Raw genomic sequence first — 15,000 nt, forward strand, 5'->3', positions numbered from 1 at the left:
GCGCCCCGTCTCCGCGCCACGGCCCAGGCCCAGGCGGCAATCCCAGCCCCGGGGCGACTCCCGGCTCGACCCCCGACGTGGCCACTTACCGATCACCGTGACCCTGGCCCTGTCGCTCAGGGTGGAATTGTAGCGCTGACCCCGCCTCTCCAGCTGGTACATGCACGTGTAAAAGCCGCTCTGGCTCAGGTTGACGTTCCGGACCACGAAGGTGACGTTCGAGTACTCGGCTTCCGCCTCCAGGGAGCTGGTGTAGGAGGCCTCGCCGACCTTCTGCAGGTAGAAGGAGGCCCCGAGGTGGTAACTGGGCGAGGCACATTGGATTCGGAGGGACTCCCCTTGTGCGAATATACTGGAGGTCCTTAACACGGCGATTTCTGGGCTTTGAAGCTGCTCTGGGTCAAAAGAAAACATCGTGAATAAAACATTTGCCCCCAAAGCCCTCAGGTCACAGGGGTCGACAAATGTGGAAGGTCCTGAGGGGACCTGACAGGGCAGACGCTGAGAGGAGGTTTCTCCCCCTCATGGGAGAGGAGGCACTCGGTAAACACAAAGGGTCGCCCATTTAGGGCGGAGATTGTTTTCTCGATCTTTCACGGGACGCGGGCTTCGCTGGCCGGGCCCAGCATTTCTATTGCCCGTCCCTGGTTGCCCCTTGAGAAGGTGGTGGGTGAGCTGCCTTCTTGAACCAGTCCGCGTGGTGTAGGTACACCCACAGTGCTGTTAGGGAGGGAGTTCCAGGATTTTGTCCCTGTGGTGTAGGTACACCCACAGTGCTGTTAGGGAGGGAGTTCCAGGATTTTGTCCCTGTGGTGTAGGTACACCCACAGCGCTGTTAGGGAGGGAGTTCCAGGATTTTGTCCGTGTGGTGTAGGTACACCCACAGTGCTGTTAGAGAGGGAGTTCCAGGATTTTGTCCCTGTGGTGTAGGTACACCCACAGCGCTGTTAGGGAGGGAGTTCCAGGATTTTGTCCGTGTGGTGTAGGTACACCCACAGTGCTGTTAGGGAGGGAGATCCAGGATTTTGTCCCCTGTGGTGTAGGTACACCCACAGTGCTGTTAGGGAGGGAGTTCCAGGATTTTGTCCGTGTGGTGTAGGTACACCCACAGCGCTGTTAGGGAGGGAGTTCCAGGATTTTGACCCATCGACAGTGAAGGAACGGCCGATATATTTCCAAGTCAGGATGGTGAGTGGCTCGGAGGGGAACTTCCAGGTGGTGGTGTTCCCCATGTACTGAACCATGTGAAAAGGGATCACTGACATTGAACCGAAGTGTTGTCAAGCAACAGATACAGAAAATGCTGGAGAAACTCAGCAGGTCTGGCAGCATATGTGGAGAGAGAAACAGAGTTAACATTTTCAGTCAGCATGACTCATCTTCAGAGCTAAGTAGAAGTAGAAATGTGATGGGTTTTACACTATTTAAGAGGAGATACTGCAAAATAGAATTCGGGGATAGGTGGGGGCTAAGGAGAGAGTGACAATGATGCCATATTTGCAATAGGGAGTCTTAAAGGCTAAAGGAGATGCTGATAGTGGAATAAAGGTAAGATCGCAGAATGTGTCAAGAGCAGATTAACACATTACATTAACACTATTAAGACATTCTGCCTCCTTACCTTTATGCCACTCATTGCAACAAACTAATGTCAATAACTCTGCAATTTTCTGATTGGAATGATAAGCCAGGCTGTATATATCTCAAGGCATCCAGTAATAAATGGCACTGACCCATGTCCTTGGTCCTCTGACCGATTTTAGTCCAATTAGATAGGGTCTTCACTCAGGTCTGCATCTGCCCTCCAGCAGATTTGTGGGAGTGCTGAGTTGTTTGGTATAATTGTACAGGAACCGTTGGGTCTCTCAGGATGACAGCACATCTGTGTCCGTGCCACACCCTCAATTGGGGAAGAAGGCCAGTCTCATTCTTGCTTGGTCTTCATGACTTATACATGACTCCAGATCCACATGAAGATGGTTGAATTTAACTGCCCCTCAGAAATGGCCCTGGAAACCACCCAGTTAACCTTTTTCAGGTCACATAAGGGATGGGTGATAAATGGTGGCATTGCCAGTAATGCCCACACCCTGAGAATGAATGAAACTAAAGGCACCAGCCTCCCTCCTATATCTGATGTAAGTGGCCAATATTCGTGTGTGGACTTGAACAGTGAATTTTAACACATGATCCAAACTCAATAGCGTTAGCATAACCTGTTAACCTGCTGTTGCCACATTCTGCTTTCTCGCCTTCACGCCGCTATCCGCACCTTCTTTAGTCTTTAACGCCCTCTTTCTATTGCGCCCTTGACATCTTTATCGATCTATCATGAGCGCCCACCTATCCCTGACCTTCTATCTCTCTCCACTTGCCACAGAGCGTGAAATCCATCACATTTCTACTTCTCTCTGGCTACGAAGGAGATTCACACCGACTCAAAACGTTAACTCCGTCTCTCCCGCCAGCGGAGATTTTTTTAAAAAATTATTTCCCAGCCTTTTCCGTTTTTAGTTCAGGTTTTCCCAGCGTCCGCAGGATCCGGGCCCCCACTTCCTTGGCCTTGTCGGCACTTCCCATTCAACAGAAGGACATCGTCCGGCCAAATCCTTACCTGAACAGATCACGCCCGCGTCATTATTCTGGCGACAGGTCCGGGGCATGATGACCTGCGACGGGCAGGACCACAGGAACTTCTCCGTCCCATTGCAGCGGACGTTCTCCAGCAGGGTCAGCCCTGCCCCTTCTCCGAAGTGGCCGCCGGGAGTGGCCGATTGGCCAAACCCGCAGCCCACCTGGTGGCACACCACCTGGGCGTCGACAATGTCCCACCCGAAATCGCAGATGGTTCCCCAGGTGCCATTGTAGAAAGCTTCGACTCTACCGGAGCAGGAGGTGGGTCCATCCACAAGCCGAAGTTTAGCATTTTCTGTCGAGTGGGGAAAACAAACACTGCAACATTGACGATCCAAACACACACGAAAAAAAGAGTCATCGGAGGGTCTATACCATTCGGCATGTTCCATAGCCCATTGCAGACAACTCCAAGGATGGGAAACGAATTATATTTCTTTAAAAAGCATTTATTCGGTTCAACGGATTAGCTTGCTGATAACGTGGCACCTGTACCTGCGAATTGGGAGCACTAGTGGGCCAGGCAAACAACGCTAGACGAACTAAGTGACAGCCATTCACTGACTCATTCCTCGGGCGTCGCCTTGACCAATCAGGATCAAGCTGCCTGGTTTAAATTTCAAGCAACACTCGACAGTTAACTGTCAGTCACCAACACTGGGGCGCCCTCCACGGCAACGCCTCTCTACCAATCAGAGCCCACGTGCCAACCAATCGGCACACTCTTCACATGCGGTACGAATTGTTGTTTCCCCCCTCCCCTCCCCCCACACCCGCACTTGTAATGCGAAGTGTCCTGATGAGTGCAAAGGTGCAAAGATTCGACGTGTCTCTCTTTTCACATGAAAGCCGGCCTTACCTACGACCGCGATCTCCACCAATGCGCTGTCCTCGGACGCAAAGACCAGCTCCGCCACCTCCAACTGGTAGTTGCACCAGTAGGTCCCCTCGTGGCTCTTGTTAATGTGCTCGAGATCGAACTTCACGTTGCCCTGACTGGAGGAGATCACGCCCGTTAAGACTGGCGTCTCTTCGCCCATTTTGTATAGGGCCATCTGCGCACCCTTGTACAGGGAAGACGCCCCACACACAAACTTGATGGTGTCTTCCTTGAAGAATAGACCATTTCCAGATACTGTCAACGTCGGCGGAGGTGGCTGAGCTGTGGCGACAGAAAACAAGACTTGGTTTCTTCTAAAAGACTTGCTTTTGACCACTGAAGGCCTTCCTTGCCACACTGGAGGACAGTCCTCCATTTGCCAATCGGACATTCTGCGCGTTCTACGTGAACGAACTCGACTGGTCAGACCACATTTGGAATATTGTGAGCAATTCTGGGCCCCCGTCTCTCAGGGAAGGATGTGCTGGCCCTGGAGAGGGTCCAGAGGAGGTTCACGAGAACGATCCCAGGAATGAAAGGCTTAACCTATGAGGAACGTTTGAGGACTCTGGGTCTATACTCGATTGAGTTTAGAAGGATGAGGGGGGATCTGATTGAAACTTACAGAATACTGAAAGACCTGGATAGAGTGGACGTGGGGAAGATGCTTCCATGAGTAGGAGAGACTAGGATCCGAGGGCACAGCCTCAGAGTAAAGGGAAGACCTTTTAGAACAGAGATGAGGAGAAACTTCTTTAGCCAGAGAGTGGTGAATCTATGCAATTCATGGCCCCAGAAGGCTGTGGAGGCCAGGTCATTGAGTGTATTTAAGAGCGAGATAGATAGGTTCTTGATTGGTAAGGGGATCAAAGGTTACAGGGAGAAGGCGGGAGAATGGGGTGGAGAAACTTATCAGCCATGATTGAATGGCGGAGCAGACTCAATGGGCCGAATGGCCTAATTTCTGCTCCTATGTCTTATGGTCTCTTATGGTGCCAAGCAACTGAACCCAGGCCGATGGTGGCCTTCTGCTCCACTCACTAGTCATGCAACCAATTGAGTTAAGCGATGTAGGAGGCAGGTAAGCTTTGGGGAAGAGTCAGGAGGTGAGTTACTCGCTGCACAATTCCCAGCCTCTGACCTGCTCTTGTAGACACAGGGACAGAGGGACACAGGGACAGGGGTGGGCCATTCAGCCCATCGAGCCTTCTCCGCCATTGAATTGGCTCCTGGCAGGTCATCGACCTCTCCGCCACTTTCCCGCGATACCTCCATACCCCTTGACGTCACTGGTCCCCAGAAACCCATCGACTTCTCTCTCGAAACTCACTGACTGAGTTTCCACAGCCCTCTGGGGTAGAGAATTCCAAAGAATCACCCTGTGCTAGCTGCCAGCATCATCCAATGCAGAGGGACGTTACTGCAAGGTGTCCAAGAGGTCTTAGATGGGAAAATTGCGCCATTTCCCGGCCGTGCAAGTGACAAAATGGCGCCTCAGTTTTCTAGCCCCAAACCCCCGTGCCGATCTCCATCAAAACTTGGACAACATTCAGGCTTGGGCTGACCAGTGGCAAGTAACCTTCAGGCCGCCCAAGTGCCAGGCAATGGCCATCTCCAACAAGAGCGAATCAAACCATCTCCCCTTGGCATTCAATACCATTACCATCGCTGAGTTACCAACTATCAACATCCTGGGGGTGAGGGTGGTTACCATTGACCAGAAACTGAGCTGAACCCCACCCCCACATAAATCCTGCACAATGGAGGTACACCAGATTAATCACTGGGGTGTTGGGATTTCTTATGAGGAGAGACTGGGGGGGGACAGGGTCTGTATTCCCTGGAGTTCCGAAGGATGAGGGGTAGCCTCACTCAAACCTAGGAAAATCTTACAGGGCGTGACAGGGTGGATGAAGGTTGGATGCACAATTTGGCTGGTGAGCCTAGAACTGGGGGGGACCGAATGTCAGGGTAATGGGCTGGGGTGAGGAAGGATTTCTTCACTCAGATGGGGTGGGGGGTGAATCTTTGGGATTCCCAGCCAAGAGGGTTGTGGAAGCTCAATCATTGGCCACGATCAAGAGTGAACATCTGGAGACTAATGACATCGATGCTTATGAAGATAGTGTGGGAAAGTGGCGGAGAGGTAGATGATCAGCCATGAGATAATCCAATGATGGACATAAGACCTAGGAGCAGAAATTAGGCCAATCGGCCCATCGAGTCTGCTCCGCCATTCAATCATGGCTGATAGGTTTCTCAACCCCATTCTCCCGCCTTCTCCCCGTAACTTTGATCCCCTTACCAATCAAGAACCTATCTATCTCGGTCTTAAATACACTCAATGACCTGGCCTCCACAGCCTTCTGTGGCAATGAATTCCATAGATTCACCCACACTCTAGCGAAAGAAGTTTCTCCTCATCTCTGTTCTAAAAGGTCTTCCCTTTACTCTGAGGCTGTGTCCTCGGGTCCTGGTCTCTCCTGCTAATGGAAACATCTTCCCCACGTCCACTCTATCCAGGCCTTTCAGTATTCTGCAATTTTCAATCAGATCCCCCCTCATCCTTCTAAACTCCATCGAGTATAGACCCAGAATCCTCAAACATTCCTCACATGTTAAGCCTTTCATTCCTGGGATCATTCTCGTGAACCTCCTCTGGACCCTCTCCAGGGCCAGCACATCGCAGGAACAGGCTCGATGGGCTGAATAGCCCACTCCTGTTCCTGCATCCCTATGTCCCTGTGCCTACAAGAGCAGGTCAGAGGCTGGGAATTCTGCGGCGAGTAACTCCTCTCCTGACTCCCCAAAGCCTGCCTACCCTCCACATCGCTTAGCTCAACTAGTCACATGACTAGTGAGATGACCATTAGGCCCCCAACTGCCTGGGTTCAATTGCTTGGAACGGTCTAGGTAGTTCATGTAGGGTTGACTCCTTAGCTTCTCCCATGCTTAAATTGGGTTGGGGGGGTGGTGGAGGGAGGTGGGGGTTGAGGATCAGTCTGTATAACCCATGTCCCTTGCACATTAGCCTGAGGCCCCTGTATCACGGGTCCACTGATATTATCACTATGCCGCCATCTCAGGCCGATAAATGGCAGATGGAATTTAACCCTGAAAAGTGTGAGGTGATACACTTTGGAAGGAGTAATTTGACAAAGAAGTATTCAATGAACGGCATGACACTAGGAAGTTCTGAGGAACAAAGGGACCTTGGCGTGTGTGTCCATAGATCTCTGAAGGCAGAGGGATATGTTAGTGGGGTGGTGAAAAAAGAATATGCAGCACTTGCCTTTATCAATCGAGGCATAGTTTACAAAAGTAGGGAGGTCATGTTGGAGTTGTATAGAACCTCGGTGAGGCCACAGCTGGAGTACTGGGTGCAGTTCTGGTCGCCACATTATAGGAAGGATGTGATTGCACTGGAGGATGTGCAGAGGAGATTCACCAGGATGTTGCCTGGGATGAAACATTTAAGTTATGAAGAGAGGTTGGATAGACTTGGGTTGTTTTCGTTGGAGCAGAGAAGACTGAGGGGCGACCTGATCGAGGTGTACAAGATTATGAAGGGCATGGACGGGTGGATAGGGAGCAGCTGTTCCCCTTAGTTGAAGGGTCAGTCACAAGGGGACACAAGTTCAAGTTGAGGGGCAGGAGGTTTAGGGGGGGGATGTGAGGAAAAACATTTTTACCCAGAGGGTGGTGAGGGTCTGGAATGCGCTGCCTGGGAGGGTGGTGGAGGTGGGTTAGCCTCACATCCTTTAAAAAGTACCTGGATGAGCACTTGGCATGTCATAAACATTCAAGGCTATGGGGCCAAGTGCTGGTCAATGGGATTAGGGAGGTAGGTCAGGTGTTTCTCACGTGTCGGTGCAGACTCGATGGGCCGAAGGGCCTCTTCTGCACTGTGTGTGTGATTCTGTGATCCTCCGATCTCTCCGGGACTTGGTCATTCTCTCCACGCATATTGCCGATCGTCTGTCTCCCTCTCTAACCCCGGAGAGATACTTCCATGTCTCCCTCGTAGATATTGACCAATTCCCATTGCCTGAAAACTGACCGATCCCCACCCCCAACCCCCAAGACCCCAGCTTTGTGTTCAAGGGGTGAATCAAGGGTGGACCCCAGGAGACGGTTTCGCGCACACACAAAACAACCCGAGCTGGGGCGGGGTGGGGGGGAGCATTCGGCCTATCAAGACCGTCCCAGCGTTGAGCAGACCTGCACCCCACCCCCCAACTTTTTCGCATTTTCGTTCATGGGGTGCGGCTGTCGCTGGCCGGGTTTAGCGCTTTGTTGCCCATCCCTCGCAGGACCTTGAGAAGGTGCTGGTGAGTTGCCTTCTGGAGCCTCTGCGGGGGCGTGGGTACACACCCTCAGCGCGGTGAGGGAGGGAGGGAAGTCCAGGGTCTGGACCCAGAGGCAGCGAAGGGGACGGCCGATATCGTTCGAGGGCGAGTGACTTGGAAGGGGAACCGGACCTCACTCCCACCCCCACCCCCAGCACATCCACCACTCCATTCGCCCGCCCAGATTGTACATTCCGCACCATCGCTAGTGACTAGCGGCCCAGCACGCTTAAAGGGCAAGTGTAGACACTCGCGCACAGGAACTTGTGTAAAATAACACTGCTTACGTATGTACATAAGCATCTGCAGTGGCTGAGTATGACTGTGGATATAAAATGATGCTGGGTGGATGGATGCAATGACTCCTGGACTCCAGTTTTGCTGAAATATATTCTGTAAGTTTTTTTTTTGTAGAATTCGCATTATGGGCAACTTTTGAGGGAATTTTAATTTCCAATGCATTACATGGTTTCTGAGGTCTGTTGGCAGTGTCGGAACTAAGCAGGCATCGCTGGGACTGTTATGTGTATGTGTGTGCATGTGCTCGATTCCTTTTAATACTGGGAGCAGGAAAAGGCCAAAACGACCCCGTACGCGCGGGCATTACCAGAGCACGTGGCAGTAGCCCCGTTCAATCGATCGCAGCTGATCCCGCTGATCCAGGCTCTCGCCGGACAGACCCACAGGTGGGCCTCGGCGCCGCTGCACTGGACCATGCTCAGCCAGATGGGTTTCTGGATGTCGGCGAACTGCGACGGGTCCATTTGCCCCTTGGCAAAACCGCAGCCGAGCTGCCTGCAGACCACCTGCACGTCCGTGATGCCCCAGAATTCGCCGCACACCGAACCCCAGGTTGCGTTGTAGTACACCTGAACGGTGCCCGAGCAGTCGTTCTCTCCGTTGACTAAGCGGAGTGCCACGTCATCTGCAAGAGAGGAAACACGTTAGCCCGGCCAGTTGGAAATTAGCCCTCTGGGGAGATGGCGGCGCAACGGTAATATCACTGGCTAGTAATCCCAAAGTCCCAGGCTAGTGGTCTGGTGGACGTGAGTTCACCAGCAGCCAGTGGGGATTGATACTCAACTAATAAATCTGCAATTCTAAAGCTGGCCTCGTTGCTGTTAACCGTCTATCAGCAATTGTTGCAAAATCCTAATAGCCTTTAGGGAAGGACATGCGCTTTGGGTTTGGCCTACACGTGACTCCTACAGTATGGTTGCTTGAAATGTTCAAGGGATGGGCAGCTCTGACTGAGGTGAATCCAAAATCTGCCCCTATTTCGCCTTATCCCTAGTACAGAAGTTGGGTGGGGTGGAAAACATGAGTTATACTGCAACTAGAGTACTGGAGACAGTTCTGGTCACTATATGACAGGAAGTACGGTGCAAGTAAGGGGACTGAGGAAGGGAATTGGCATGTTGGTCTTTATCACAAGAGGATTCGAGTCGCAATTGCAGATGTTTTGCTGCATTTGTGCAGAGACACAGTTGTGTCTTGGCTTGACCACACCTGGAGTATTGCCTAGAGCTTTGGCCTCCTTACCATCGAGTTATGCAGCACAGAAGCAGGCCCTTCAGCCCATCATGTCCATGCCAGCCATCATGCACCTAACTATTCTAACCCCATTTTTCCAGCACCTGCTACGGCTTTTCAAGCGCTCATCTCAACACTTCTTATGAAGGATGTAATTGCCATCGAGGGAGTGCGGCCGAGGGGCCACCGGACGAATTCCTGGGATGGCGGGATTGCCTCGTAAGGAGAGATTGAGGAGTCGGCGCATGTGCTCCATAGGGTTTAGAAGAGCGAGTGGTGTTCTCATTGAGGGACCCAACATTCTTACAGGGATCAAGGGGGGAGCTCAGGACATATTGATAAAGATGTCATGGACGCAACGCAAAGGGAGTGTTAAAGGCTAAAGAAGGTGCTGATAGCGCGTAAAGGTAAGATAGCAGAATGCGGTAATAGCAGTTCAACACGCTATACTAACACACTTAACACATTCAATGATGCAGGAAGGATGATTCCCTCTTTGCTAGGGAGGGCGGGTGTCTAGAACCAGGGGACACAGTCTCAGAACAAGGGGCTGGCCGTTAGGATTGAGATGTAGGTGGATTTCTTCACTCGGGGGGGGTGGTAAGCCATTAGAATTCTCTACCCCAGAGGGCTGAGGAAGCTCAGTCATCGAATATGTTCAAGGCAGAGGTTGATAGATGTCCAGGTACCAATGACATCAATGGATATGGGATTAATGCGGGGCAATTGTGTTCAGGTAGATGATCAGCCCTGACCTAGTTGAACGGCAGAACAAGCTCAAGGGGCAGAATGGCCTCCTCCTGCCCCTATTACCTATGCGACCCATATTTGCTTTCAATTGCTTTATCAACACAATGGGCCACCTTCAAAGGTACGTGCATTTGACCAGCAAGGTGTATCCTCCCACCAGGCGCTCAGCCTCGTACAATTCATCATATATTGTCTTCCTGTGTTAGTCCCTCCCAACCGCAGCACCGAACACGTCTCCAAATTCGATCCCATCTTCCATCCATCTGCTCAATTCACCCTTCATCATCAAGAAGGCAAGAACTGGAAACAGAGCAGGCCATTCGGTCCATCGAGCCTACTTCATGGCTGATCCGCTTGTGGCCTTAACTCCGTTTTCCTGCCTGCCCCCCTCACACCACCACCCCCCGCCCTCCCCCGCCTCCCCCCCCCACCCCACCCCACCCCTCCCACACCCCCCGCCCTCCCCCCCCCACCCCCCAATGATGCTTGACTCTCTTGCCATCCAAAAATCTGGTCTAACTCAGCGTTGGATATATTCAGTCAACCAGCCTCCTGCGCCCTCTGGGGAAGTGAATTCCAGAGACTAACTGAGAGAAGCAATTCCTCCTCACCTCCGTCTTAAATGGGAGACCCGTTAATGTTAAACCGTGCCCCCTGCTTCTCGACACCCCCGCGGGAGGCAAAAACCTCCCGGTGTCTACCTTGTCAATGCCCCCGCAGGATACCATATGCATCAAACAGATCACCTCTCATTCTTCTAAAACCCAATGAGTATAGGCCCAACGTGCTCCACCTTTCCTCATAAGACAACCCTTTCATCCCAGAAAGCAGCCTAGTGAAAATTCTCTGCACTGCTCCCAATGTAAGTATACCCGTCCTCAGGCAAGGAGACCAAGGCTGTACACAATACTCCAGGTGTGGTCTCACCAACACCCTGTACTGTTATACCAAAACTTCCCGACATTTATATCTCATTCCCCCTTGCAATAAAGGGCAAGTAACATTTGTGCCACATCAGTGCCAGGCAATGACCATCACCAACAAGAGAGAATCTAACCATCGCCCCTTGACATTCAATGACGTGACCATCGCCGAATCCCCAACCCTCAACGTCTACGAGATGTGCTGCAGGAACCCACCAAGGCTCCTGAGGCAGCAGCTTCCAATCCCATCGAGAAGGACAAGGGCAACAGACACATGGGGAACACCACCACCTGGAAGTCCCCCTCCAAGCCACTCACCATCCTGACTTGGATATATAATCAGCCGTTCCTTCACTGCCGCTGGGTCAAAATCCTGGAACTCCGTCTCTGACAGCAGTGTGAGCAATTCGGTCAATAACTGCTGGCCTTCCCGTTGACTTCCTATCTGCTATAGCTGCATGCTAACCTTGTGTGATTCACGCACTAGGAAACCAAGTTCCCTCTGTACAGTAGCATTCTGCGACCTCTCTCTATTTTGGTAATGTTTTGCTTCTCCATTCTGCTTCTAAAATGGACAACCTCACTTTGTACTCCGTTTGCCAATGTCTTGCCCACTCACCTAACCCTCGCAGACTTTTCGTTTCAGTCTGTTTTTAACCTCAGCAGCTTTGGCTGCAATACAGTCAGTCCCTCCATCCAAGTCATTCATATCGATTGTAAATAGCTGAGGCCCCAGCAACGATCCCTGCGGCGCTCCACGAGTTATGGTTTGACAACCAGAAAATGGTCCATTTGTCCGGACTCCCTTGTTTCCTGTTAGTCAGCCAATCTCCTATCCATGCTAATATATCACCCTCTGCCCCCATGGTCTTTTACATTGCGCTCTTTATCAGGCACATTATCAAAATCCAAGGTCACCACATCTACTGGTTCCCCTTTACCGCCCCTGTTTGTTACATCCTTAAAGTGCTCCAATTCGTTTTTCAAAAACTATCTCCCTTTCGCAAAATCTTGTTGATTCTCCCGGATTGCATTATGATTATCTAAAGGCGTGCCTACTCAGTCATGGATTTCGCATTTCCCCAGCTGTTAAGACTAACTGGCCTGCAGTTCCCTGCTCTCAGCCTCCCTCCTTTCCGTATTAGTTGTGTTACAAATAGCCGTTTGGCGATACAGAACTTGAACATGTTGCTGAAAATAAAGACATGTTATCCATTCTTTACATCTCGCACTCCTCAGGGCAAATGTCCTGTTGGGCGCAAGATGAAATGTTTCAACAGAATATATTTTCTCAGCAAGTCTCACACTTTCGGCTTTCCAATCCGCTGGGGACTTACCAGAATCTAGGTGGAGCTTTGCAAGATTGCAACCAATCCAGCCACTATCTCTGCAGTCATTCCCTTTAGGACCCTAGGGTGTGGTCCACCAGGTCCAGGAGCCTTGCCCTCCTGAAGTCTGCAACTATGCTAATGACTATCCGGGGATAAAGGTTAAACGGAGATCCATGGGAAATCAGAAGGACGAGGGGAGATCTTATTGAAACATGGAAGGTCTTGAGGGAATTGGAGCGAGCGGATACTGGGAGAATGTTTCTTTTTGTCTGGGAAACTAGAACGAGGGAACATGTTTCAAGAACACAAGGGTCTCTCTGTCAGTTACAGAGAAAAGGGGATGTTTTTTCTCTCTCTCTGAGAGAAAGTAGAGTTCTCTTCCACAGGAGGTAGTGGAGGCTGGGCGTTAACATTTATTCAAGGCTGAGTTACATCGTTTTTTATGATGCGAGGGGGTCAAATGTTAACGGGGGGGTGGGGAAGACAGGAAAGTGGGAGATGACCAGTTGAACCATGATCTTTTGAGTGGTGTTGCAAGTTCAAAGGACTTACTCCTGCCTCCTAGGCCATATGTCCCTATGCTCACGCTTTCTAATGCCCCCCCCTCAGTCTCTTCACTGCCGCTGATGCCAAGGCAGCCGAATATTAATATTGGGGCACTATATCGAACAATCTAACATACATGTTCCACGTATTGGACAGTACTTACTGCAGCCAATTCGGTATGAAGGTGTTTTTGCAACTGCATGAAATGGCTGAACTGCTGCCATCATTTCTATCACGATGATTGTCATCGAAACCCATCTGCTTTACTCATACCTTTAGGGAAGGAAACCTGCTGTCCTTACCTGCTCTGTCCTGCGTCTGATTCCTCAGATACAGAAGCAGTCCATGACCAAATGCAGCAGGACCTGGACCAATATCCGGACTTGTGCTGACAAGTGGCAAGTAGCACTCGCGCCACACAAGTGCCATCTCCAACACCAGAAAGTGCAGCCCATCGCCCCTGAACTTTCAATGGCACTACCATCGCTGAATCCCCCACCAACAACCTCCTGGGGGGGTTACCATTGACCAGAAACTGAACTGGGACCAGCCATATGAATACTGTGGCTACAAGAGCAGCTTAGAGGCTGGGAATCCTGCGGAGAGTCACTCACCCACTGACTCCCCCAAAGCCTGTCCACCATCCACAAGGAACAACTCAGGAGTGTGATGGAATACTCCCCACTTGCCTGGACGAGTGCAGCTCCCACAACACTCAAGAAGCTCGACACCGTCCAGGACAAAGCAGTCCCGCTTGATTGGCACCCCATCCACAAACATTCACTCCCTCCACCACCGACGCACAGTAGCAGCAGTGTGTGTACCATCTACAAGATGCACTGCAGCAACTCACCAAGGCTCCTTCCACAGCACCTTCCAAACCCATGACCTCTACCACCTAGAAGGACAAGGGCAGCAGACACACGGAGAACACCACCACCTGGAAGTTCCCCTCCGAGCCACTCACCATCCCGACTTGGAAATATATCGGCCGTTCCCTTCACTGTCGCAGAGTCAAGATCCTGGAAAACCCCTGACCCAGCCAGAGACGCCCACATGGAATAAAGAGCAGCCGGTGGTGCTCAGCGCTACTCACCGATCACCGTAAGGTATATGGGGTCACTGCGGGAGGAGTTGAAGTGCTTTCCAACGATGTCTGCCTGGTACGAGCAGGAGTAGTTGCCTTGGTCCTCTTTCGTGATGTGGTGAAGTTTGAAGTGGGAGCGGACCAGGCGCGAGGAAGCAATAGTCGTGCTGATGAAGTTCTGGTCGTTGTCCTTGTACAGGTAGAACTTGGCTCCCGAGAAGTAGTTGGGTGCCTCGCACAGGATCTCAACGGACTGTCCTTTCATTAACCTGCTGGAATCCCCGCTCACACTGATATCCGGCGTCACGAGGTAATCTGTACCAGGAATCAGATGGGGGAAAGCATTATTCCGGTAAAAACACGTGGGATAAGCAGCCGAAAAAACGGGGCATTGTCAGAGATCCGAAATCTAGACAGATAGGTAGACAGATGGATAGACAGATAAATAGACAGATGGATAGACAGATAAATAGACAGATGGATAGACAGATGGATAGACAGATGGATAGACAGATAAATAGACAGATGGATAGACAGATAAATAGACAGATGGATAGACAGATGGATAGACAGATGGATAGACAGAAAAATAGACAGATGGATAGACAGATATATAGACAGATGGATAGACAGATGGATAGACAGATGGATAGACAGATGGATAGACAGATGGATAGACAGATAAATAGACAGATAAATAGACAGATGGATAGACAGATGGATAGACAGATAAATAGAAAGATGGATAGACAGATAAATAGACAGATAGATAGACAGATAAATAGACAGATGGATAGACAGATGGATAGACAGATGGATAGACAGATAAATAGACAGATGGATAGATAGATGGATAGACAGATGGATAGACAGATGGATAGACAGATGGATAGACAGATGGATAGACAGATAAATAGACAGATGGATAGACAGATGGATAGACAGATGGATAGACAGATGGATAGAC

The 15,000-nt window shown here is 50.8% G+C and overlaps 1 protein-coding gene across 1 annotated transcript in view; it reads right to left on the bottom strand.

Annotated features, from left to right (window-relative positions):
* LOC144675841 (scavenger receptor cysteine-rich domain-containing protein DMBT1-like) overlaps nucleotides 1-14,348 on the bottom strand; it is a gene marked incomplete at its 5' end in the record, with an annotated part of 61,722 nt that extends 47,374 nt beyond the window's left edge. Inside the window, 5 exons of the mRNA XM_078536416.1 lie at nucleotides 90-395; nucleotides 2,615-2,929; nucleotides 3,494-3,796; nucleotides 8,471-8,788; nucleotides 14,043-14,348. Of these exons, the coding sequence (XP_078392542.1) occupies nucleotides 90-395; nucleotides 2,615-2,929; nucleotides 3,494-3,796; nucleotides 8,471-8,788; nucleotides 14,043-14,348 (1,548 nt within the window). The remainder of the gene's footprint in view (nucleotides 1-89; nucleotides 396-2,614; nucleotides 2,930-3,493; nucleotides 3,797-8,470; nucleotides 8,789-14,042) is intronic.
* Between the last annotated feature and the right edge of the window lie 652 nt (nucleotides 14,349-15,000).

The sequence above is a fragment of the Cetorhinus maximus genome, unplaced genomic scaffold (assembly GCF_964194155.1).
Source record: "Cetorhinus maximus unplaced genomic scaffold, sCetMax3.hap1.1 HAP1_SCAFFOLD_1191, whole genome shotgun sequence".
In the NCBI taxonomy this organism is placed as follows: domain Eukaryota; kingdom Metazoa; phylum Chordata; class Chondrichthyes; order Lamniformes; family Cetorhinidae; genus Cetorhinus; species Cetorhinus maximus.